The 25,580-nt window shown below is 42.9% G+C and overlaps 1 protein-coding gene across 8 annotated transcripts in view; it reads left to right on the forward strand.

The window, feature by feature from the left end:
• The window catches only part of MPDZ (multiple PDZ domain crumbs cell polarity complex component), a 3,829,210-nt gene that overhangs the window by 3,791,613 nt on the left and 12,017 nt on the right, over positions 1-25,580 (forward strand). For all 8 annotated transcript variants that reach the window (XM_044061234.1, XM_044061239.1, XM_044061240.1 and 5 more), the window contains one exon: positions 23,586-23,709. In XM_044061234.1, the coding sequence (XP_043917169.1) occupies positions 23,586-23,709 (124 nt within the window). The remainder of the gene's footprint in view (positions 1-23,585; positions 23,710-25,580) is intronic.

Genomic DNA, 25,580 nt, shown 5'->3' on the forward strand with positions numbered 1-25,580 from the left:
CAAAATCCGGACCGAACCACAAAAGGAGGGGGAGTATCCATATTCATAAAGGATACCCACACCTCCAGGTTAGTGGCAACGCACGAAGCATCGGAGACCATCCAGGTGCAATTAACCATAGGTAAAACTGCCCTACAGTTTGTAGCATGCTACAGACCACCCTCTCAAACTCAGGAAACCCACACAGCCTTCCTGAAGACACTGGAGAGTATGAATGTCTCTCCAAACACCATCATATTGGGTGACTTCAACTACCCAAACATAGACTGGGAACATTACTCAAGCCCCAATACCCTAGCCCAAAGGTTCCTAGAGTTCATAAACTCAAGTGCTATGGAACAACTAGTCACCATTCCCACAAGAGGAGAAAATGTACTAGACCTGATCATCACAAACATGGGGACAAAATGCTCCACACCGGAAGTATATCCCTCATTGGTGAGATCAGATCATAAATTAATCTCACTGGAGATCCACATCCCGCCCCCAACCCCAGCAAAAAAGACCACAGTGAAGAACTTCTCAAAAGCAAACTTCACACTTCTTAAGACTGGAGTGGTATCCTTCAAGGCCCCCGAGCCAGTGGAAACCACAACCCACGCTGCTGAAACCCTTACAAATGCCTTCTACGAGCATCTCCAGGAATGTATGGATTAAGCAATCCCTAATAAAATCAAGACCCTTTCCACCAAAGGCAGGCACCCGGTCTGGTGGACCCCAGCCATAAACAAACTCTACAACAAAAGGAGAAAGCTACTACATGACAGAGCAAAATCCCTAAAAGGGAAGGCATCTCTGATCAATACTAGCAAAAAACTACGATCACTCATAAAATCATCCAAGGCCAACTTTGAGAGAAAAATTGCTAAAGACACAAAAGACAATTATAAGGCCTTCTTTAGCTATGTTAGAAACCTGGGTGGAAACTCCCAGATATGCTCAGAATTAGTCCAAAATGATACAAAAATCACTGAACCCACAGACATTGCCAACATACTGGCAGACAGGTTCAGTGCAAATTTCTCCCCTCCCTCCCCCCCAAAAGGAGAAATATCTATCCCACCAGAGTCTAGCCTCCCAAACATCTCAGATGCCCAGATGAGAGCTGCTCTCTCTAAAGCAAAAAACACAGCATCAATGGGACCGGACGGTGTCCCCGGCTGTGTGCTACACGAACTCAATGAGGAACTAAACCCACACATAAGGCTGCTGTTTAATCTTAGCCTTACTACAGGATACGTGCCCAAAGAATGGCGTACGGCAACTGTGGTCCCACTCCACAAAGGCGGTGCTTCTACGGACCCTGGAAATTACCGCCCCATAAGCTTGACGAGCCTTGGTTGCAAGGCTATGGAGAGGATCATAATGGAACTCATAAATAAAGACATTGGGGACCTACAGACACTGGATCCTACCCAATTTGGCTTTGTCAAGGGCAGATCCTGCCTCTTGAACTTGGTCGACTTTTTCGAAACAGTCACTAAGGCCATTGATGAGGGTAAGGCAGTTCACACAGCCTACCTTGACCTAGCAAAAGCGTTCGACACAATACCCCACTCGGGCATCATAGAAAAGCTAACCAGCTTAGATGTAAACCCATATGTCACAAGATGGGTTGCAAACTGGCTCAAGGATAGAACCCACAGGGTTAGAGTTGCTGGTGCCATGTCAGACTCTAAGCCGGTCACGAGCGGTGTCCCACAGGGCTCAGTCCTGGGCCCCCTCTTGTTCGGCATTTATTTTTCTGAAGTGCGGGAAAACATAGGGGGATTGTGGCAGATGACTGCAAACTGGGTACCATAATTGACACTCCATCAGACACAGACATCCTCCAGAGAGGTCTCATAGAAATGGATAACTGGTGCCAGAGCCATGGCCTTAAGCTAAATGCCAAAAAATGTATAGTCATACCCTTTGGGAAAAACAAGGTAACCCCTAATTACCACATAGGTGGTAATCCATTAAACACGAAAGAAGTTATCAGGGACCTGTGTACCCAAGTTGACAGTAACCTCCCTTTTGACACTCACATTGCCAAAGTGGTTAGGAAGACCTTCTACATTGCCCACCTGATCATGAAGGGATTCACATCCAGATCAGGAGAGGTCATTGTACCCCTGTACTCTTCACTTATCAGACCAATGATTGAGTACAACGCCTCATTCGGAATGTACCTAACCCAACACCTGCAGCAGTTGGAAAGACCACAAAAGTTCCTCACCAAAAGGATAAAGGGGCTCAAACATATGTCATACTCTGCCCGACTGAAGAAACTCCAGCTCTATTCAGTCGCATACCGTCTGCTCAGAGGTGATCTGTGCCTGACATACAAGGCCATGTCCAACCCGGAATTAATGGACATGCTCCACCTCAAAAAATCCAAATCCACCAGAGCCACGAGAGCAAGAGACTTAAACCTCAACACGGATATAAATAGGACGTGCTGGAGGGACAGATTCATCACCCAGAGACTCCCTACACTATGGAACAGAATCCCAGTCCATGTGAGGCAGAGCCCCTCACTGACTCTGTTCAAGAGAAATCTTGACGAGTGGATGGGAGATCGTAGGTTTACCCCAGGAATCATCTCTGTGTCACTGCTGGACAGAGGCACAGCAAACTAATGGGTATAGTATTCTCATCCTAAGGGGTGGTGAAAGCCACACACACTCTGGCTAGGCTTATAAATGCCCTAGGGCAGATAGCCTAGTATGAACTTATGAACGAGTTCTGAACCTGTAGTCGACTGCACTGGCAAGTAGTATTTATACTGCACTCTTTTTAAGCATGTAATTCCAACTTTTAGCTGTGCTGTCACTTTTAAAAGTGTAACATTGACTTTTACTTTTGCTGCTGTAAAAAATAGCAAAACATCATTTAACATCTCTAATTTTTTTGTTTCTGTCTGTCCCAAGGTATCATTTATGCATTGCAAAACTTTATCATCATAATTCAAAGGTCTTAACTGTGACAATGTCTCATGAAAAAAAAAACAATGACAAAAAGTAATTTGCAAGATCTGTAATGGCAAACCATTTATTCCATTAATTTAACTTGACTGTCATCTCTGGTACACCCTGCACAATGTGTGTTACTAGACTGGAGTATTTACTAATTTTAAATCTAATACTAGCCTGTAGCTGTCACCATAAAGAAGAATTGAATGCACTTGATGCTTTTACTATACAACATTTTTTCTAGTCTTTAATGCATTTATGAATGTCTTCTATTGCTTCTTTAGGAGTATGGTACTGTTTGTGAAAATGTGGTAACTTATTTTTACTATGTACTGCATGTACTTCTGCTTAGCAACGGAATTAAAATGTATCTCTTCTTTAGCTTATGAACCTGGATATTTCTGTAGTAACTAATTTTTTAAATTATGTGCGCAATCTGTACACACTTTTTTTTGTTACAGATGTTTTCAGTTTGCAGTACTGTATGTGCTGTAGTATCTTTCTCTCTCCATAAGATTTTGTTATTGAAATCCAAAACATTTAATCCTGACAATACAATCATACCTAGTGTGGTATTGTCACACTGAAAACTGCTCACTTCTGTAGTCTTTGATATTGTAACTATGCTTGGTTTGTCCAGTCACACTGAGAACTGCTCACTTCTGTAGCCTTTGATATTGTAACTATGCTTGGTTTCTCCAGTCACACTGAGAACTGCTCACTTCTGTAGCCTTTGATATTGTAACTATGCTTGGTTTCTCCAGTCACACTGAGAACTGCTCACTTCTGTAGCCTTTGATATTGTAACTACACTTGGTTCCTCCATTAGAAATCTGTTTTTAACTAAAAATAATCAGTGCATCACTCATAGATTCCTTAACTGTAAACAATGAAGTATGTCATCTGTCATCCTTCTCTACCTTAAACTATGTCAGATAAATCAATTGGATTGCTGCTAAACTGCCACACCCTTTACAGATACCTGAAAAATCATTTTCTACAGAACTAGTAACAACATAGTTTTGTGCTGTTGTATGTGTTTTCCTTTAGTTTGTCCTGAAGTCTCTGTGTCATTTACATTGGTATTAACTGTAACAGAATGATCAGTCTCTGCACTCTGATTTCCCCCTCCCTGCAGTATCTGCACTAGTAATGTTTTTCGGCTTTTCCCGGTTAGGGGTCGCCACAGCCGAACTCCTGTCCGCTAATGATTGGCAGTAGATTTTTACGGTGCCAAGTTGCCAGCCCGACGCCCAACATTCAAGGAAGGCACACCCATTCATGCACGCACCTACCTGCATGTCTTTAAACGTCACTCGACCGCGTGGGGAGGACATGCAGATTCCATACAGAAGGCGCTCCAGCTGAGAATCGAATGGGAGAACCTCTTGCTGTGAGGTGACAGTGCTAACCGCTGCACCACCGCGGCCTATCCTGCACTGGTTTTTGAAAATAAACTGGAATCAATTGCATTCTGAGCATTATTTGCATCTGGAATTACACCAAGAACATTAATTTGAGATACTGAAAGTGTTTTTTCTGTATTCTGTCAGGAAATCAGTATGTCCAACATTGTATTTACAGCAGTCTGATTTGTATTTGCAATACTGTAGTTTCACACTGCACTGCAGCATTTCTACTGATTTCTGAAGACTGTAAACAAGAATTTGTCACAATTTGTATGTCATTTTGGTCTGAAACCATACTAATATCAGAAACCGAAAATACTGTTTCTGTAAACAGAAGTTCGAATCATGAAGTAGTTTCTGTGTCATCTCATTCACTTCAGCTAGCTTTTGCTTTTTCACCTTTTTGTGTCTTTTAATTAACATTTCTGAACTGATAACATTAAAATTGACATTTCCTGAATTACTTTTCTGCTTAACCCACTTTGTAAGTTTAAACCACACATTTACTGGTCCTTTTACAGTACAAGTCTTTAAACTCTTCTGAGCTTTACTGTCCGACTTATCTCTAAAATGCATTGTAAGGCGTAACACTCAAAAAACAAATTTTCGTGTCATTGGAGACTCATAGTTAGACACATGGCTGTCCCACTCACCAGGTTGCCTCAGCTGCCTATCTGGTGCCAGGATTCGTCAGATCATGCATGCACTCAGGTCTGTCAGCAACAAATACCGTTATGACTCTGTCATAGTTCTTGGTGGTGTGAATGACCTGAGATGTACCTCACTTGACTATATGAAGAGAGACATGGTTGAGCTCTCTGAGTATGCGTCCCAGGCAGGTATGTCCCTAGCCTTGAGCAGCATACTACCCTCACCTAGAATGATGCCACAGTGTAAACAGAAGTGATTGATTTCAATATTTGGCACAGTTTTTGGTGTCATTCAAAGGGAATTCAGCTCCTGTTGAGAGTCTGGGAAGCTATGGTTGACAAACCTCACTGTTTTGCCAGAAACAGTTTGCACCTGGCAACTCTAGCTTTCAGAAGCTGGCAAAGGCTCTTGGCTCCCTATAATGCCTTTTTTAGGCAAGGTCTCAAACAACATTATAGGCATGAAATTAACCAATCAGAACAAAATAAGGGTCATGCTGCTAAATGCTAGGAGCTTAAACCAAAAACTGCACTCCCTGGAAGCACTTCTATCATCTAGAAGATGTAGATGTCTGTGCAGTCACAGAAACCTGGTCCAAGGTCTCAGAGAGTAACTCGGGCTTTGAAGGCTACAATGCCTTCCACACCTTTAGACCATAAAATGAAAACTAAAGGAGGCACTGTTTCAATCTATAATAGTGATAAATTCACCTCCCATCTAGTTAGACTGGACAACTCCATGGAGTCACTCCAGGTCCAGGTTGTAGTGGGTAGCCAGTTATAGATCCCCCTCCATGGGTTGTGACACCCATGAAGCCTACTTGACCAAACTGGAAGCGATCCAAATTTTACAGAACAAACTAGTTATGGGAGATTTCAATTATCCCACCATCAACTGGGAAACCTACTCGAGCTCGAAATCGCTAGCACAAAAGTTCCTTGACTTTGTCAATTCAAATGCCCTGGAACAAATTGTTCATACCCAGACAATAGGAGTAAACATTCTAAATCTGGTCCTTACTAACATGTCAAACATATGCACTGCTGCATCTGTCAGACCCTCATTAGTTAAAACTGACCACATATCAGTCACCTTTGAGTTGGCAAAAACACCTGAACTCCCAAGGTTGAAATCAGACTAAAATACTTCACCAAGGAAAACTATACCCTCCTAGGTGAAGGTATAAATACATTCCAGCCCCACCCCAATCTGGAAGTGGTAACTGCACCAAAGCTTACACTAAAGCCCTGTACAATCACTTGTATAAGTGTATAAACTCGGTTGTACCAGAAAGAATCAAGGTCAGAGCCCCAAGTAAAAACAAGCTACCATGGTGGACATCCATCATGAACAAACTTTACAATAAATGCAAAAAGTTGCTGTCCAGGAAAACTAAGGCAAGGCCCCAACAATGGAAAGGCACGCTCCTTAGCCTCAACAGGAAAATAAGACAACTTGTCAAATCCTCCAAGGGCTCCTTTGAGAGAAACTTAGCAAGTACAGCCAAGGATAACTGTAAGGCCTTTTACAGCTACATATGTAATCTAAAGGGTAGGACCCAAGCATGTGCAGAACTAATGGCCAACAGTAACAAACACACTGACCCCGCAGAGATGGCATACTTGCTAGTGGATAGGTTTGGTGAAACTTTCACTCCCTTATTCCCTCGTAACTTACAACAAACCTTCCCCCACCCTACATATTTGAAGCGCAGGTCCTCAAAACCTTGTCCAAGGCAAAAAAACACAGCGTCTGTACGACCAGACAACATCTTAGGCTATCTTCTAAACTGGCTAAAACATGAACTAGCTTCACCACTAAGTACCCTTTTCAGTCATTGCCTAACCACAGTTTTTTTTTCCTGCAGAATGGAGATCAGCAATAGATGTTCTTCGTGTTTCACTGTTGCAGTCATCACATTTGGGTTATCCCTGCTAGGGTAGCCCTCAGTCAGCCCAAATACCAGAGGCTTAGTATTTCCGTCGCTCCAGGACTGATGTCAGGTCATCAGTGGTATAAAATAAGGCAGCCAACCCCATTACATCAGTCTTTCTTGCTGAGGAGCCAAAAGCAGAAGCAGTTTGCACGAGTGCCGGTCAGCCACTGCCTGAGTTTTCGTTTCCGAATTGAAGTTGAAGTCTTCTAAAGCTAAGTACCCCAGTGGGGAATCTTTTTTCGTGCTCTAACCGATCTCAGAAAAAGTTAACAATTGTCTCGCCAGTGGAAAGCAAATACCACACCGAGACATTCATTCTTACTGCATTACTTGCATAGGCCTAGACCATGACGTCCCCCACTGTTGTATTTGTGCTTTGTTCAATGCGAGAACTATACGCCGTCGGGCCCATATTGTAGCTAGATAGTTTCACTGTCAGTCTTTGAATTCCAATATGCCTTCAGTAAGCCATCCGACAGCAGATCTTCCGAAAAAATGTAAGGATAAAGACAGAGGCAGACCGCACAGGTCCAAAACTACTGACAACACTTCCATTAAGCTAGTCATCAGTTCTCCGGTCCTCAGTGAGTAGCTTTCGCAGCCCCTGATGCCCGCTTCTATGGATTCGCAGGCTGCTACGGAGACCCTTTTTGGAGTCCAGTATGCCACAAGACTCTTCATCGACTAAGGATCCTGCGGATGTCTCTACCTTGGATGGGTCCAGAGCCACTGAGCAGGCACCGTCTTTCGAGGAAGTACTTTGCACTACCGATTCTTGACACAGACCGACGACTTCTTTCGCATCTACCGTTCTTTCGAAAACTACTGAGTTTCTAACGCCCAGAGTACAAACCACACCCAAGAAACCAATGACCCATTCTCAGGCACTTGCTTCCTTGCCTCAGTCTCAAATGCTTAAAATGGCAGAAGACCTTATAATGCTTATCGGGGAAGCCAGGCTACCCTCTCCAAAAGAAAAAAAAGATTTGACCCCAGTAGTTTTATCTGAATAGGAGTCCGATGACTCTGATCTGAATATGAAGACATGCAACCCCTCTCTGCTTAGAGGATTCTGTTGCAGAGGAATCCATTCCTTCAAACACCTTAATAAAGCCACAAGCAAAACAAAAACACACAAGTCCAGGCACTTAACATTTCCAGTGGGAATGTCAGGACTACCCTCAGTCTAAAAAGAGACTCGGAATTCTTAGATCTTCCACAGCACAGACCTCTGGCCATTCCTCCTGTCCTGGATGTTGTGGATGATGTTTTTATGGAATCCATTTTGACTCCTGACACCCTCCCTCCTGCTACCAGGAAACCTGACAGGTATTACAGAGTCCCTGACTCTCACAAATTTCTTTTCAAAAATCCTACTGCTGACCCCAAGGTTATCTCTCAAGGACCTAAAGGAATTAAAGCAACTTCTGCTAAGAATCCCACCCCCTCAGGCAGGGATTCCAGAGCATTAGACAGATGGGGTAAAAAAGTATACACCTATGCTACTCTTGTTGTTAGAGCACTAAATTGTCAGTTCCATATGCTGAAATATCAGCAACGTACCATAGAACTCCTCAAACAAAAAACATCATCTTTTCCTGCTTGTGCAGAAAATAACGAGTTACAAGAGTTAATGCATTCTGCAAGTCAAGTAACTAAGCACACCTTACAATGTGGTTTTGACTCCCTAGAAGCATCTTGCAAGGCAGAAGTCACTAATTCTGTCCTTAGAAGGCATGCTTGGCTTAAGGAACAGCCCTTGCCAGACCATGTCAAATCCAAATTATTGGACGCACCCTTGCACAAAGACAACTTATTTGGCACCAAGGCAGAGGAGGTCTTAAAAAGATGGAAGAAAAAGCTAAATCTATGCAGACAGTTAAGGACTTCTTGCAGGTCCAGCCACCCAGGTTCAGTAGGCATTGCCCCTCCATGCACTGGTCCTTTCCTGCCCCCTCCAGGTCAGCTCAGCCCAGCCCATACCCCGGGGAAGCAGGCCTCCCGGACAATAGCCCCAGGGAATGCAGAGATCTAAGCAATGGAGTTCCTCCTCAAAACCAGCGAGTGCTAAGCCACTCCGTCATGGTATGAACTTACAATGACTTTCCACTTCCACCCGGTCCCTCAGCCCACCTGTTCTTGCCCCTAGGAGGAAATCTATCCTTTCACACAAACACCTGAGCCACCATTACCAATGACCGCTGGGTCCTCAACATAGTGTCCCAGGGATACAAATTTTATTTCCACAATCTACCAACCCCAGAAGTATTCCCAGATCTTCCCCCAAACCAGTGGGCAGAGGCCAAAAAGCAAGTCCTTTCCCTGCTCTCTATGAGGGCAATAGAGCACATTCCTGAAGAACATATAGACCAAGGTTTCTACTCCAGACTCTTCCTAGCACCCAGAAAAGAGGGCACCTGTCACCCCACCCTCAATCTATCCATTCTAAACACTTTTTGGTGATACCAAAATTCAAAATGCTCACCCATAAGCAGCTTCTACCTATGCTCTACAAGGATGCTTGGTTAGCCACCCTAGACCTAAAAGAGGCTTACCTACACATCCCGATCTGGGAATAATGCAGGAAATAGCTATGTTTCAGGGCAGGATCACTGCACTTTCAGTTCTTTGTGCTTCCCTTTGGCTTATCCACTGCTCCCAGAGTTTTCACAAAATGTCTGGCTCCCGCCATTGCTTTTTGCAGACAAAGAAATATTCAAATTTACCCATACTTAGATGACTGCCTGATTCAGGCAGACAGAAAAAGCTGCTAAAGCACATGACCTTTGTAAAGGACCTACTGACCTCCCTGGGGTATACTATCAACGAAAAGAAATCCAAACTAGTACCCACCCAAAAAATTGTATTCCTGGGAGCAAGCCTGGACACAGCATCCCAGATGGCATTCCTTACACCAAGAAAACAAACCTACCTGACAGCCTAGTTCTCTCAGCTCGCCACCAGACCCCAGTTATCCGGAAGGGAAATCTGCAAGCTCCGAGGTTCATGGCTTCTTGCATTCTACTCATTCCATATGAGGAAACTACAATGGTACCTAAAAAGTCTTTGGTGTCAACACTCCCAAGACCTGGAAACTCTTATACCAATAATACCTTGTTTAAGGAAAGATTTTCTTTGGTGGGCAGCAGCATGCTACCACAACAAGGGACTACCTTTCTCCCAAACCCACGCCGGCCAGACCCTCACCACAGACGCATCAGACTATGTCTGGGATACACACCTGGATGGCAGGTGCATACAGGGCCAATGGAGCCCACATCAAATACATCTGCACATCAGCTAAAAAGAGATGTTAGCTGTCCAGCATGCTCTGACAGCTTTCAGACCCCTACTTTCCCCGGGGGCTCTACTGATCAAAACAGACACCACTGTGATGTGGTACATCGACAAGCAGAGAGGGACTCACTCATACCCTCTGTGCAAGCTCGCCATGACCCTTTGGCACACGGCCTCAGCCATGCAACTACACCTGTTAGCACAATTCTTGCCAGGCTTTCTAAACTCTCTGGCAGACATCTTAAGCAGATATCTTCTGGACCCGCATGAGTGGCAGCTAGACCAAAGAACCTTCACACTTGTAACCCAGAAATAGGGCACCCTGAAGGTCGACCTCTTTGCTTCCCACTCCAACCATAGCTCAGCAAATTCTGCACCAGGGAACCTCACAGCAAGGCCTGGAAAGTGGATGCTTTATCCTTCCATTGGGTCAACCTCTCGGTCTATGCATTTCCCCCTTTACCACTCATTACAAGGGTACTGCTCAAAATAAGGGAGGAAAAACCGAGGACAATCCTGATTGCCCCAGACTGTCACCCCTGCCACCATGGCATCTCCCACAGATCCCAACACTCCTGACCCAGAGGAATGGATAATTCATGCATCGCCAGTTACAGACCCTCAATCTGGCAGCCTGGCTAACCTACTTCACAGGGGTCTGTCCTTCTTTTCTATTAAAATTCATGCCTCTGCCATATCTGCTTATTTCAGCACAGAGCCACCTCTTTTCTCCCACCCTCGCATCAAACAGTTCCTAAGAGGGACTAACAACTTGAGGCCACCCAGAAGAGGAACTACCCCAGCTTGGGACCTAAACTTTGTGTTGGAAAAGCTCACCCCTGACTCTCTTTGAACCAGCAGCTTCAGCAGAGTTAAAATTTCTCTCTTGGAAGACAGCCTTGCTTCTGGCCATCACTTCAGCTAGAAGAGTATCCAAACTACCTGACGTCATGGAAGATGAGACAACAACCGACACAGGACCCAAGACTTTGATAATCAGGCAGACTGAGGGCTACTGCAAGCAGATAACCCAAATGTGATGACTGCAACAGTGAATACACTCGAACATCTACATTTATGGTAAGTGCACACAACTGTACTTTCTTCCACCATAACCTAGCTTCCTCTTGGGGGCTCCTGACAGTTAGGGCAAGAAAAACTGGTGCAATGGCGTCGGCTGCATTATTTTATACCACTGACGACCTGACGTCAGTCCTGGAGCGATGGCAACCAACGCAGAAATACTAAGCATCTGGTATTCGGGCCGACTGAGGGCTACCCTGGCAGGGATAACCCAAATGTGATGACTGCAACAGTGAATACACTCAAACATCTACATTTTTGGTAAGTGTACATAACTGTACTTTAGTCCCCTCCACAAAGGTGGCCTAGTAACACACTTTGGGAATTACAGACTCATAAGCCTGACTAGCCTCATCTGTAAGGCCATGGAATGTATCATTATGGACCTTATAAATAAAGACAGAGATGAACTCCAAACCCTGGACGCTACCCAATGCGGCATCGTGAAGGGCAGATCCTGCCTGTTAAATCTGGTGGATATCTTTGAAAATGTGACCAAGGCCATTGACAAGGGCAAATCTGTGCACACAGCATACTTTGACCTGGCAAAGGCTTTTGATGCAATCTCACATTCATGCATTACCAATGAACTTTGCAAACTGAATGTAAACCCTTTGTTGTAAGATGGCTTTCCAACTGTCTCACAAACTTGACACACTATCGAAATGAGTGACTCCACATCAACCAGCAGACCTGTTACCAGTGGGGTGACACAGGGGTCAGTGCTGGGCCCCCTACTGTTTAGTATATACTTCTCAGAAGTTCGGGTCGAAACTAAGGGGTTGTGGCTGACCAAGTTTGCAGACAACTACAAACCAGGTGCAGTCATTGAATCTCCAAATTATATCAGTATACTCCAGGAGGGTCTCACACAGACCAGCGACTAGTCTATTAGTCACAGTCTCAAACTGAATGCAAAGAAATGCATCATCATTCCCTTCACCACAAACAATCCCCTCATACTATCAAATCAACAACAATACACTAAGTACCTATGAAGTGGTAAAGGACCTGGGATCACCAGTTGACTGCAACCTTAACTTCGACCACCATGTGTCTGCTGTAGTAAGGAAATATTTCTACATAGCACACTTGATTATTAAAGGCATTGCCTTGAGAACAAAAGAAGTTATAACCCCCTGTACTCAGCACTTATCTGGCCTGTAATTGAGTATACCGCCCTGTTTGGCATGCACCATGCTAAGCACCTGCAGCAATTAGAGAGATCTCAGGGGCTTCTAACAAAGAAGATCAAGGGGCTCCTGCATATGTCTTAGACTGACTAATGTCCCTGTCACTATACTCCGTATCATATAGACTTCTTAGGGGAGACTTGTGCCTGGCCTACAGAGCAAGCCAAGACCCAAACCAAATGAATTTGAGGCATCTCTAAGTCAAAAGGAACTAGAGCTACCCATTCCAGGGACCTAAATATGGCCTGCGAGTTAAATAGGCCATGTTGGAGGGACAGATTTATCTCCCAACATCTGCCACGTCCTTGGAACAGGCTACCAGTTCATGTGAAATAGAGCACCTCTATGACACTGTTCAGGAGGAACTTGGATGAGTGGATGGGTCACCGTAAATTCTTACCGGGGATAGAGCCCACAACCCTCCTGGACATGGGTAGTCATCACTAAATGCAATCTTGGTATTGACTAGCATTTCTATGGTATTACATTGGAATGAAATGGCTAGGTTTAAAATGACATCCGGGTCAATAGCCTGGTAATCTCCTATGATCCTATAAAAGTGAATACTTATGTAAGGTAGTGAATATACTTTGACTTGTTGTCCAGTTGCCTTTCAACTTTTTCCTAACTTAAGTCCCTTGTCTCTTCAGTGTCAAAGGTAGCCTCTAGAGAAGTCTTCCTTGGAGAGACTGAAATAATTCTTAAGTTTTTTAATACTTTGAAGTAATGTTTCTGTAGTTGCTGTCCTTCAAAAAAATGTTTTTAGATTACAGTCCCTCTGCTCACTACAACCATTTCCGGAGTTGTTATGGGGTTTCCTCCAAGCCAGTTCAGGTGCCATTTGTTAAACTGACAGAATAAACTATCCATAGCTGTACTGAAAAAATGCCATATTTCAGAATTTCATTTTCTTTGCACTTTTAAAATAAAATTCTCAGTCCTTTTCTTAAATAGTGGAATTTATTACGTAATAAATAAAAAACATGTAGTGAACAGTAAAATAAAGTGGAATTAAATAATGAAAATAACAGCATAAAGTCATATATTACTGAAACTGTTTCAAATAACAAAGCTAATGAACTGAATCACACTTAAATTAACTGAATACTCAAACTTCTTCAGCTCTGAAGACTGAACTCTGCAACTTGGAACTTCTGAACTCAGATCTTTTGAACCTGACACCAAAACCATGTACATTTTCTACTCAGTTTTACATGCCTCTTAACCTTGGTTCCTAAGCCTTGCACCATTTAAGGAAAATGTATTATTGCAGATGCCTGTCTCCAAACTCTTAACAAAATGTTCTAGTTCCACATGTCTTTGTCAGTGTTATGTTTTTTAAAGGCTGTTCATGAAAATATTTCTTCCTAGTAAAACTGCATTTATTAAAACTGTGTGTAAAAAGTAAAATGTAAAATGAAGATACAGACATGCTTTAATATGGCTGCATTTCCAAGTGTATGCAAACACAAATCCTGTATTTATATAGAATTCATTCTTACAAAACTATAGTTATGTAAAATCTAACCTGAAAGAGCCTTTCCCAGACCAATAGCTGGTATCAAAACCATGGACTAAAACTGAATGCCAAGAAATGTCAGCAAGCAAGAGGTCCCTCGTAACTATCACCTTGGTAATATACCCCTGAAAATTGATCTAAAAGTTAGTTTAGCTGAGACCCTGTGTAGATAAAGAAGGGTCCTTTGATCACCGCATATCTACTGTTGTAAGAAAATGCATTTTCACGGCACAGCATTATTAAAGGTATGACATTTAGGTCCATGTATGTGATCATTCCACTGTATTCCACACTGATCAGGCCAGGCATTGAGTATAATGCCCCTTAGGTACATACGTGCTCAAGCATTTGTCATAACTTGAATGCCCACACTGCTGTCTTACTAAGAAAATCAAGGGACTTAATCATAAAATTATGTAGACCATCTAAAAGCCTTATCCCTTCTCTTTGTCATACAGGTTACTGAAAGGTGATCTCTACCTTTCATACAGATACTCACCGTACATTATCCTGTCATACCTCCTGCACATTTCCAAGTCCAGTGAGGGGGCATAAACACCCACTCGAGATGTAAACTTCTTTTGCAGCATAAATAGGGCTTGTTGGAGAGATGGATATGCTTCACTGAGAATACCACTTCTTTGGAATCATATTCTGCATTTAAAACAAAGTAGTACTTTCACATTATTCAGATGTGATCTGGACAAGTGGATGGGTGACCTCAAATTCACCCTGGTTTAGCACCCTTGTCCGTCATGGATAGGTGCAGTATCTAATTGTTTTCCTCATTTCTGGGTTATTCATACTTAAAATATAAGGGTAAAGACATCATGGAAATGTATGGCTAGGCTTTTAAAGACCCTCATAAGTCATTAGTATGTACCTAAGAAGTTATGAACATATCCTCATGCATGTGGAAGCACAGTCTTAGGGAACATAGTCTAATAGCAACTCCAAGACTAGTGCTAATCTTTCTTAGCCCCACACCACCCGAAACAGATACATCTCCATATGCAGTTACTAATCTGTCTGGCACCCAGTGGACAACTCTCACTTGCTTGACCATTTATCAATCTGTCCAGTATCCAGTGGACAATTCTCACTTGCTTGACCATTTATGTATCGGCTATATGTGAGCCCATCCAAACTGGAACTGGAGGTTGGGTTTTGCCCTCTCCTCTGTCTCTTGTAAGGACTCAGAGATAGAGAGACTGTTGTCTTTCAGACAAGTAAGTATAATGAAACCTTCAGTCCCTACATCACCCCACTGGATAAAGCCAATTTTTGGAGAAACCCTCAGGCTTATGAAGATCACCATGGACACTGGTCAGTTATTAACCATTACTTCCTTCCAGTAGAACATTGCTGCCTGAGAAGAGTTGTAAAGTATTGGACAGGGAAGGTGAGATGATGATATCCTCTGGCAAGACAGGACTCAGACCCTTCAAGTCTACATCTCTACCGTCCATGTTCCAGTCTTCCATACTGAGTCACACATTGAAATAGCTTTCAGTCTACATTAAGTCTGGACTCATAGGTGAGCTGATTAATATTTTATCTGTGGATTATACAGTGAATTACCACATGGCTTGCTGCAGCTTTGAGTCACCTAAGGTATGTATATTGCTTCGGCGCTGCTCAGTTTGATGAAGACGGCTCTATGTGTACGGCCTTTGGCCACTGGGCTGTTATTGACCATGGCACAAGCTTGTTCTGAAAAGACTTTTCCCAGCTTCTGCTGGAGAATTGTCCATGTCTTCTGTTTCTGGAGCATCCCCATCCAGCAAAAAAATCCTCAGACAAATCAAGGAAGCAATACTAACCATCCTTCTTCATTGCAGTCTTCATCTCAGGCCATCAGAAGATCTAGATCATGGAGGGTTCCTATCCACAGGCCGAAGACGCATGTGTTCGAATGCATCTTGGTCGAACTGACAAAACTGAAACTGCAAAATATCGAAGTGGCATGTAAGCAAATTTTTTCCCTGGGAATGAATTTGCTTGGCCGCTTCGGTACTTTGCTGTTTTCAGCACTGTAGTGCATTCTCAGAGTTGATATATATAAGTAGGGGGCGTGGGGGGTGTAGCCTCCCAACTTAATCTCATGTTTTAATATGCTTTCTTTTTTGTTGGAACAGTGATATTTTTTCCCTTGGAAAAAAATCTCTGTTCTGACAGTTCGGTTTTGTAAGCTTTCGCTTACATGGGGTCGATTAATCACCGTTTGCTTACCTAAGCATTTGGTGATCTAATATAGACGCAATCATGGATATTGGATCTGACACCTGTAAGATCCAGGACTCCTCCCTTACCTGAGGCAAAGTTGTCAACAGAGACTGTCTCTGCTAGACTGCATTCCCCCCGCTCCTCAGGAGAGGCCAGTACAGAGGTCATCTAGATCCCCTTCTACATCTTGCTCACTAAGGACTGTTAGGTCTACCAGAAGCATGACAGAAGCAGACATGGATAGAATGATAAAGAGGGTCCTCAGGACCCAAAATTAGTTGGGGATTCACCTGGCACCATGTCCCATCAGAACCATGAGCTTTGGCCCTTCAGCCGTATGAATGGTTGCTCCTACCCTTGATCCATCATCCTCCTTCGGGGATTCTGGATCGGAGATTTCCACAAGAGTTGCCAATGTCAGATCTGAAGATGTGGTCATCTTCCACCCACATGACTTCTCTAATTCCACTGGTTGCAAGTTCCTCAGATCTGGTGGAATCTTGGAGCTGAAGTTTTGGCACAGATTCAGGAGTTCATCTCTGAAGTTGTCACTCATTCCTTCCTCCTGGTGCATCAGCATTGGACAGCTCACCTCTGGCATCAGTCTCAAAGCAGGGTTGAATTGGTTTCTTCAGCCATCTAGGTGTGGAGGTTTCCACTGGTGTTTCAGAATTCCTTATCAATTTCTGCTTAGGAAACAGTCAAGAGAGCTCTTTCCAGTGCTGGTGAATATCCACCCCACAGCTAAAACCTTGGGTCCTGATTAGTCTAACCCATTAGGACAGCTGGCTCATTCTCCCACTGAGATGTTCCATATACAGGACACGTATTGCTCTTCTGACTCCTGTGCAGAACATCCTGCCACTGAGATTCCTCGGAAACATGTGTAAGAGGAGGCACATTGACTCCTCCAGGAGTCATTTACTGAAGACACTGATTTTGATAAAGGAGAGTGGTACCCCAGATCACCACTTGAGGATTTCTCATTCAGATAGCTCCTCAAACGATTGAGATAGAAAAGAGGCTGGTCTTCCGAAGCCCCTTCTCAAGAAGAATCTGTGTTTCTTAGAGGCTTTTGGATCTGACTGAGCTACTTCTTGGGCAGTTCTTCCCATTGATGAGATGGTGGATTTGATTTCTCAGTGGTATGGAAAGAACTGGATGTGGCAGAACCAATTCCTAGAAAAACAGTTAAGTATCTTGCTACTCTGAAAGACTGACAATATTAGAGGAAAGGCCTGGCTGTGGACATCATGGTAGTAGTGGCAACCACCAAAAAGGAGCTTGCAGAGGACAGCTCATCTTTCCATCCTCTTAGCAAAAAGTGTAGGGCTTTTGATAGGTTTGGAAAGCTAGTTTATGCTTCAGCTGCCTCTACATTAAGGTAATTGAACTACTTGGCACACATTAAGAGGTTTCAGAGAGATTTGACAAAGTAGCTCTCCAACTCTGTCTCTCTCTGTTAGGGTCCTTGTATGTGGGGGACAAGAAGAACATGGACTCTCAGCTGGCCACCTTTCAGTCCCTGTCAAGTATCTCTTCTTCTTCTTTCAGCTTTTTCCCGGTTAGGGGTTGCCACAGCGGATCACCTGTCCGCTCATGAATGGCAGTGGAGTTTTATGATGTCGAGTTGCCAGCCCGGCACCCAACCTTCCACAGAAGGCACACACACACACCTAGGGCCAATTTAGTGTGTCCAATACACCTACAGCATGTCTTTGGGATGTGGGAGGAAACCGGAGCACCCGGAGGAAACACACACGACCACAGGGAGGACATGCAGACTCCACACAGAAGGTACCCCAGCCGAGAATCGAACCGGAGAACCTCTTGCTGTGTGAGGCAGCAACGCTAATGGCTGCACCACCACAGCCGCCCTCCCTGTCAAGTGTCTCTATGTGTCTGATATCCAGCTCGACTGAGGGTGCTTTGAGAGCCACAGGTATAGGCATTACAGTAGGGAAACATGCTTGGATGCACATGTGTGACCTTTATGGAGCCTTTCAAGATGCCCCTTGTAAGTGCCCCTTATAATGGTTTGGCCTTTTTCAGACCCAAGGTCAAAGACACACTCTCTAGGAGTCTACAAGACAAGAATATGATATTCTACCCCCCCCCCCCCAGGACCTTCTCTAGAAACCAGAAAGGTGATAAGAAGCTGTGGTTCCTGAAGTCTCTATGGCTCTGTCTGGACACTTCTAGACAGAGACCCCTCCCCGCATGGCAGAGGGTGGAATTTTAATGGTGGACATTGCTCATGCAGCAGAGGAGGTTCAAAAGAGCAAGGCTTCAGAGGTCATTTCTCTGTGAGACCTTATCAGTGCTTTAGAGTGGTTGCCTCACTGCTGAACTCCTGAAGCAGTTGGAGAGTATTTTTTCTGAACCCAGAAGCCTTGGGCATCCATGACCAAAGATGTCTGGGTGCAAACAATCATAATCAGACGCTATTCCATTCCCTTTATTTTCCTACCTCCACCACAAAAAAAAAAAAAAAAACTTCCCAGTGTTACATCCTCTCAAAGAAAGGCAGCGACTGTAGAGATAAAAAAAAGCTGTCAGACAAGTGAGTCATTCAGGAGGTCCTCCCAGACCAGCAAGGATTCAGAACCTACTCAGGGTTCTTTTTAGTGCCAAAAAAAGAACAGGTACCTCAGGCCAGTTTTGGACGTCAGCCATCTCAATCGGTATGTCAAACACACTAAGTTTCAAATGGTCATGGTGCAGTCCATCTTCCCCTTGTTGAGGAAGGACAATGGGATGTGTTAGATAGACCTTCAGGATGTGTACTACCACGTTATAATGGACAGGCAATCCAGAAGATTTCTCTACTTCCTGCTGGGTGCCAGACACTGCCACTTCAGAGCCCTGCCCTTTGGTCTTACCACAGTCCCCTGTGTGTTCACCAGGTATATATATATGGCAGTGGTCACAGTTCAACTCAAATTACAAGAGTTCTGAATGTTCCCGTACCTGAACAACTGGCTCATCACTGCTCCTGTCAGGTCTCTTCTAGATCAGGCCAGAAACTACCATCTCCATTTTTGCTTGCTGTTGGGTATAACAGTGAATCAGGACAAATTCTCATTTTTCTCCAGTTCAGACTTTAGAGTTTATAGGAGCTTGCTTAAGTAACACTACACAGATAGCGAGACTGTTGTTGAGCAGACTGCTCGCTCTGCATAACCAGGTTCTGTCCTGTCAAATGCTACCAGCAACATTGGTTCTTATACTACTGCAGTCGATTGTGGCTTCCATTACCTTCGTTCCCTTGGCAAGGTATTACATGAGAGTTCTTCAATGGACACTGGCAGTACAGTTGTCCATTAGATACCAACCCATGAGTTTTCAGCTTCATTTGACAAACATTTGCAGGACTCAGATAGTGGTAGATCCAATCTCCTGAGGTTCCCCAAAGTTCCCAGTTTCTTTCTTGTCTTCCCAAAGGCACGGTGACCATAGATGCTTCTCAACTGGGGGTGGAGGGGAGCATTACTTGGAGAGAATGATGTAAGGCATGTGGTCTTTGTCCGAGACCAGGCTTCACATCAGTGTCATAGAGATGAGGCCAGTCCTTCTAGCATTGTAGGCCTTTCAGGATGTCCTTACTGTAGGATTATTTCTATCCAGACAGACAACATGTTGGAGTCTGGTACATCAACAGACAAGGGGGAAACCACTCCTCTACCCACTGTGTCAAGAAGCCATAAGAGTGTGAGAGTGGATGATATCTTCCATCTGCTTTGTAATAGCAATGCATATACAAGTAAGTCCAATATTTTAGCAGACAAGTTGAGCAGATTGAGACTGCTACTTCATGAGTGGCCTCTTAGTCCAAAAGTGGCAGAACAAATTTTTTTGTCAGTTGGGTCAAATGCTGTGATCTTTTTGCCTGTCCTATCAACTCCAAATGTAGCAGGTTCTTTTCCCTGACCTCATGGAAGGGGCATCCCTAAGGGATGCTCTAACACTCACTTGGTCCCCCGGTCTTCTCCTAGTCTTTCCTCCTACCTCACTAATTCCAGAATTCTACAGAAAGCAGTGCAGGGGAAGATGTTGGTCATTCTCATTGCCTCTTTCTGGCCTTGACTGGTGTAGTGGTTTCCCTTCCTCTGACCTCACTTGATACACCCACCTTAGGTGCCGGACTCTGACCTGGATCTCCTCTCTCTCTCATCCATCCAGTATGCTTCATCCAGACATTCGAGCCCTCAGGTTGACCTGTTGGTTTCTCCACTTCCAATTGTGGCTAGTTAGTCCGGGCACTCTTTCCAAGTGACCCACATTCTTACTTCTTCCCAGAAACCATCTACCAGAAAAAATTATAAGATTAAATGGAAAAGAGTTTCTATGTGGGCCTCCCAAAGAAATCTGGATCCCCTTTTGGCTTGTATTCCGTCAGTCTTAGACTTCCTAGCTTCCAGTTTTCACAATGGGCTAGTTACTCTACTATTAAGGTTTACATAGTGGCTATTTCAACTATTCATGAATATATAAAGCTTTCTTGAGAGGTATTTTCCTTCTTAGACTCCCACTTAAGTATCCTACTCCTTACTGGGATGTGATCATTTTACTGCAAGCTTTTACCCAGACACCATTTGAATCTGTTGCCAGAATGGAAATTAAATTTATGATTTGTAAAACACTCTTTCTAGTAGCTATTACTTCAGCTTGGGGAGCGTTGAAACTTCAGTCTGTGTCATGCAAACATCCATACATTAACTTCCACAAAGATAGGGTATCGTTATGAACTAATCCATCTTTCATACGTAAGGTAGCTATGGAGACTTCTCTTAACCAGTGTATCAGTCTACCTGTTTTCTTTCCAAATTTTTTGAATAAAGGAGAATATAGGATTCATTTGTTGGATGTGCATCACCAACTGTGTTTCTGCTTCCCATTTTACCAAAACATTCATGAGGACAGACCACCTCATTGTCTCCTTTTACAAAGCCAGTTTAGGTCAAGGTGTTTCAAAAGTATTGTTAGCTAGATGGTTAGCTGATCATATTTCATATATATATATATATATATATATATATATATATATATATATATATATAAAGCTTGGTACCCAGACCTCTCAAGGCTCACTCTGCTTAAACTGTCTCAGCTTCTTTGGCCTACTGCACTGTGACCACTTGGTCTAACGTTCACACCTTCATTTCCCATTATAAACTGGATTTGCTTTCCAAGTATAGGGTGTCTTTTGGTTCAGTCATCCTCCAGAACATCCGTCCATGAGACCAAGCTAAGTAGTTGAGGACTCTGTTGAGGAATGGGCAGAATAGACAGCATCAGATACAAAAGTTATGTGCTTACCATAACGATAGATCTGTGTTGCCTGATTCTTTCCTTCCTCAACTTCCCTCCCTCTGTCCCCTTTTCATTTCATGGATGATTTTGTGGTTTGCTTCTGGTATGACCTGCCCCTTGACCAAGGTGTTGCTCTCTTTCAGCTCCAGAACAGTGCCATGTCTCAGACATCTTTTGTATACTGGAGGTTGGTTACTTTGTTCCTACCTGCAGTTTTTGGGTAATAATAGTAGTGTGGGGTGCCACTAGATGAAAGCTGTACTCAGTTTTGGATATGAGGATATTCCTGGCTATGACCTGGTGTGTCCTAAGGGAAAGGCTATGGAAAATTCTGTAGAAGAGCTTTAATTGTGATATGACTTCAGTAACAATAACATCTATATGGATTTTGAAGGATAGGGTGGGGTCTAGCATGACCCAAAGATGCTTTTGCTGTAAGACATTGGGGATAAGATTGTCTGTTACCTTTATTGTGATTAGTGGAAGCTTTGTTAGCTTTTGTTAAGTGCCAAATATCATAATGCTAATATTGTTAAGTTAAATTATAATTCTGTTGCTGTGGGTCTAATTACAGTGATTGAAGATCAAAGTTGGTTTGTAATTTTATTTGTAGTTCAGAGTTGTTTTTTTAGATTCCAGAAGTAGGCAATCATCTCCATAGGAAAAACAGTAATGGACCCAGTACTGACCCCTTGGCGACACCTCTCTTGAAATTACCTGATTCTGAACCTAAGTTGTTGGCAAAGATGTGAAAGCTTCTGTTTTCCAGATAGTTTTTAAACTATACTGTTGTGTTTTGTCCAAAATTGAAGTTATAAGTTGTGGTTAACAGTTTCAAAAGCTCCTCTCATGTCACCAAAAAGCCCACCTGTGGTGAGTCCATCATTCATGTTGGAATGTATAGGATTTGTAACAGTATACAACTCATTCATGGTAGCAAATGCATCATGGAAGCCTTGTTGTTGGTCACATAATAGACTTGTAGCAGCGTGTATGATCTTGTGTTTGAGTTTTCATCTTGTGTTTGAGTTTTCAAACACTTGTCACAGGGCACCACTTTGAGATGGGTCAATAGTTCTTGCATCTTGGTGCTGAAATTTTGGCTCAGGAGAATCTGATAGAATGCTTAGAAAGTGTTTGCAGATTAGGGTTAGAGTAAGGACTAGGGAGGGAATGCATATAGTGCTGTGAGGGTGTTACGTGCGTGTATGATTGTTTCAGGGTTAGGATTAGTGTAAAGGCTAGGTATGGTGATAGTTTTAGCATTGTGCATGATGGTGTATGTGCAGTGTGTATTTGCTTAATTTTGTGTAACTTATAGGGAGTAACTGATTGTCTTGTGTAGTGGTACTATAAGGGAAAAGGGAATGTGGTAAGATAATGTGTATGATAGGGGTTAGGGGCTTAGGTAGCAGTATGTTTAGGCTTAGCACACATAAGTTAGGTGGTACAGGAGGAGCAAAGCATGACTGGCTACACCCATTATTTTTCACCTACCTAAGCCATTCCCTGCATAAACCCATAAGCCTGCTGAGGTCAAGAGATACAGGGCATCATAAGTACACAACCCTTTTTACTTACGGCAGTTTTACAGATAGTTGTTAAAAATGAAAGCAAAAGAAAGCTTTCAGCATTATGCATTAGGTTGGTGCTATTGTCTTCAGTCGTCCATCATTAATGTCAAAAGATTGATAAAAAATGTCTTTGTACTGCTGAAAATTTCCTGCTGAGGATTACTTTGCTGGTGAAGAGTGCAGTTTATATCAAGAAAAGTTCTGCTGATTGAGATGTCCTGTAAGATTGATGTTACAGTAAAATGCTGCATAACTAAGCTATTATTTTGCAAGCTTAGTTGTCTGCCAGGTATAACAAGATACAGATTGGATGAAAACGTGGAAAAAATGTAAGTCAGAAAAATGGCTATCAACTCGTGGTTGCTAAAGCAGTTTTGTTGTTTTTAATGGTAAAGATTCACACATCTTTAATATCTCCTATTTTTAGGCCACCTCAGTACAAAACAATTACTCTGGAAAGAGGACCAGATGGCTTGGGCTTCAGTATTGTGGGTGGATATGGCAGCCCACATGGAGACTTACCAATCTATGTGAAGACAGTATTTGCAAAAGTAAGAGTATAAACTGTGCCATACTTGCTTACATTTTGTGTTATAAAGATGTTTAGGTAGCAGTGTCCATGCTTCTGCTTTGAATGGAGACTCATAACAAGATTATTTGTTGTTAACTGCTTCAAGCTTTAACATGAAGAAGGAATTTTTTTGCTTTTGCAACGTGCAGCAAAATACCTAACATAAGTGTCACTAGTAGTAAGGGTAGAAATGTTTACTGTGGTAATCACATCATAGTAAAGCACATGTGATCAAATGACCAGCTCTGAATAAATGTTAGGATGTATAATTTGCTGGAGATGTCCATTTGGCAGCAGAGAGTTTAAAGTAGTAGTAATGAGTAACCCCCACTTCTTATTAGTAGGTAAAGTAAGTAACAAGAAGCACAGTCACAATATTAATTTTGCTGTTGCCAGCTAATCAGTAGTAATAAAAATTGTTTGACAAAGAGAAGGAAATAATTAAATGTTCAAATACACCAGTTAGTTGCAGACATAAAGAAAGTGCTGTAAAGGAAACAGCTTAGCCATTATACCAACCTAAGAACATTTCAGAAAAGAATATCCTGATTTTAATGATTTGCAAACAAAACTAAACAAAAGATGTGTGGGTGTATTTTTATATAGAGAGAGCAAGAGAGTGATCTATTTCAAAGGTCTGTCTCCTCTCATAATGTTTAACATAGTCCAGATTTCATAAGATCAGGCAGAAAGCACCATGATTAATAGTATAACATTAAACAACCAAAATTAAATGATTCAGAGGTCAGGCCTTGAGCTTTTAAACCTGGCTTATCATCCATGTCTGCAATACCCAAGCTGACCTAAGTATCTATCACTGACACTCCTCTGTCTCAGACTGCATCTTTGGTGATGATCCTTGTTCATAAGGAGTCTGGTGCTGTAACCCTGTTGTTAGATAATGGGTGGGAGCCTGACTATAATAGGTCATCTCTTGACACTGTACCTCTTGCAGTGGGTTGCACACTGATGTCATTCAGAGCTCTTTATCCTGCTACCTATGTGCCTGTTTGTTGATTTAGTTATCACCATACTAGTTTACAAATTTGGCAACCAGTCAACTTATTGTGGCAGGCAACAAGAGCTAATATGTGAGAACATCCTTAGCAAGTTGTAGTCCCCAGACCCACTGCTAGGCCTGACAGTACTCACTCTGATAATCTACTCAGTCTGGTGCATGGCTCTGTCATCCTTTGTCCTGTTTTCTGTCAGTGTTTCACACTTTTATAAGCCTGCATTCATCCGCATTGAGTGTCTGTCATTAAAGCTTGGAGGAAGAGGAGCTTATATCTATTCTTGTCAGGGTCTTCAGTAGTCAGTGAGTGTGACTTCAGGTTTCCTCTTTCAGAAACTGGAAAACATGTTGAGCCTTTTCATCTCTGGATTCTCCCTGTGAAAGCCTAATCTTCAAAGAATGTTTAGGTAGATGAATTGTCTTAGGTTGACCACATCTTCTCCTGCCATTTGCCTGAGAAGCATGACTTTGACTGCCTGCAGTAGATTAAGGTTTGTCCTTGGTCGTCTTCCAAATGAAGAGCTCATCTTAGAGGCACTTGTATTGTGTCCTTTTGCTGTCAAGAAACAGATCATCTGTACCTATTCTCACCTTTTGGGAGATGCACAATACCTCTCAACTTAGAGACATCAACAGTCTGGACAAAGGTCCATGAAAAGTAGGTACAACTGACCAAACATCTGGACATTAAGCATAAAATTTGCATGTATAATAACATAACACTGCCCACTCCAGTGGAATTGTGGGATACGGATACCAACATTCAAATAATTGTGAAAATGTCTCCAATTTAACATTAACTCTGAAAATATACATTCACACAGAAACACCAAAGT

Source organism: Protopterus annectens, chromosome 2.part0 (assembly GCF_019279795.1).
Source record: "Protopterus annectens isolate FY-2018-M chromosome 2.part0, PAN1.0, whole genome shotgun sequence".
NCBI lineage: Eukaryota > Metazoa > Chordata > Ceratodontiformes > Protopteridae > Protopterus > Protopterus annectens.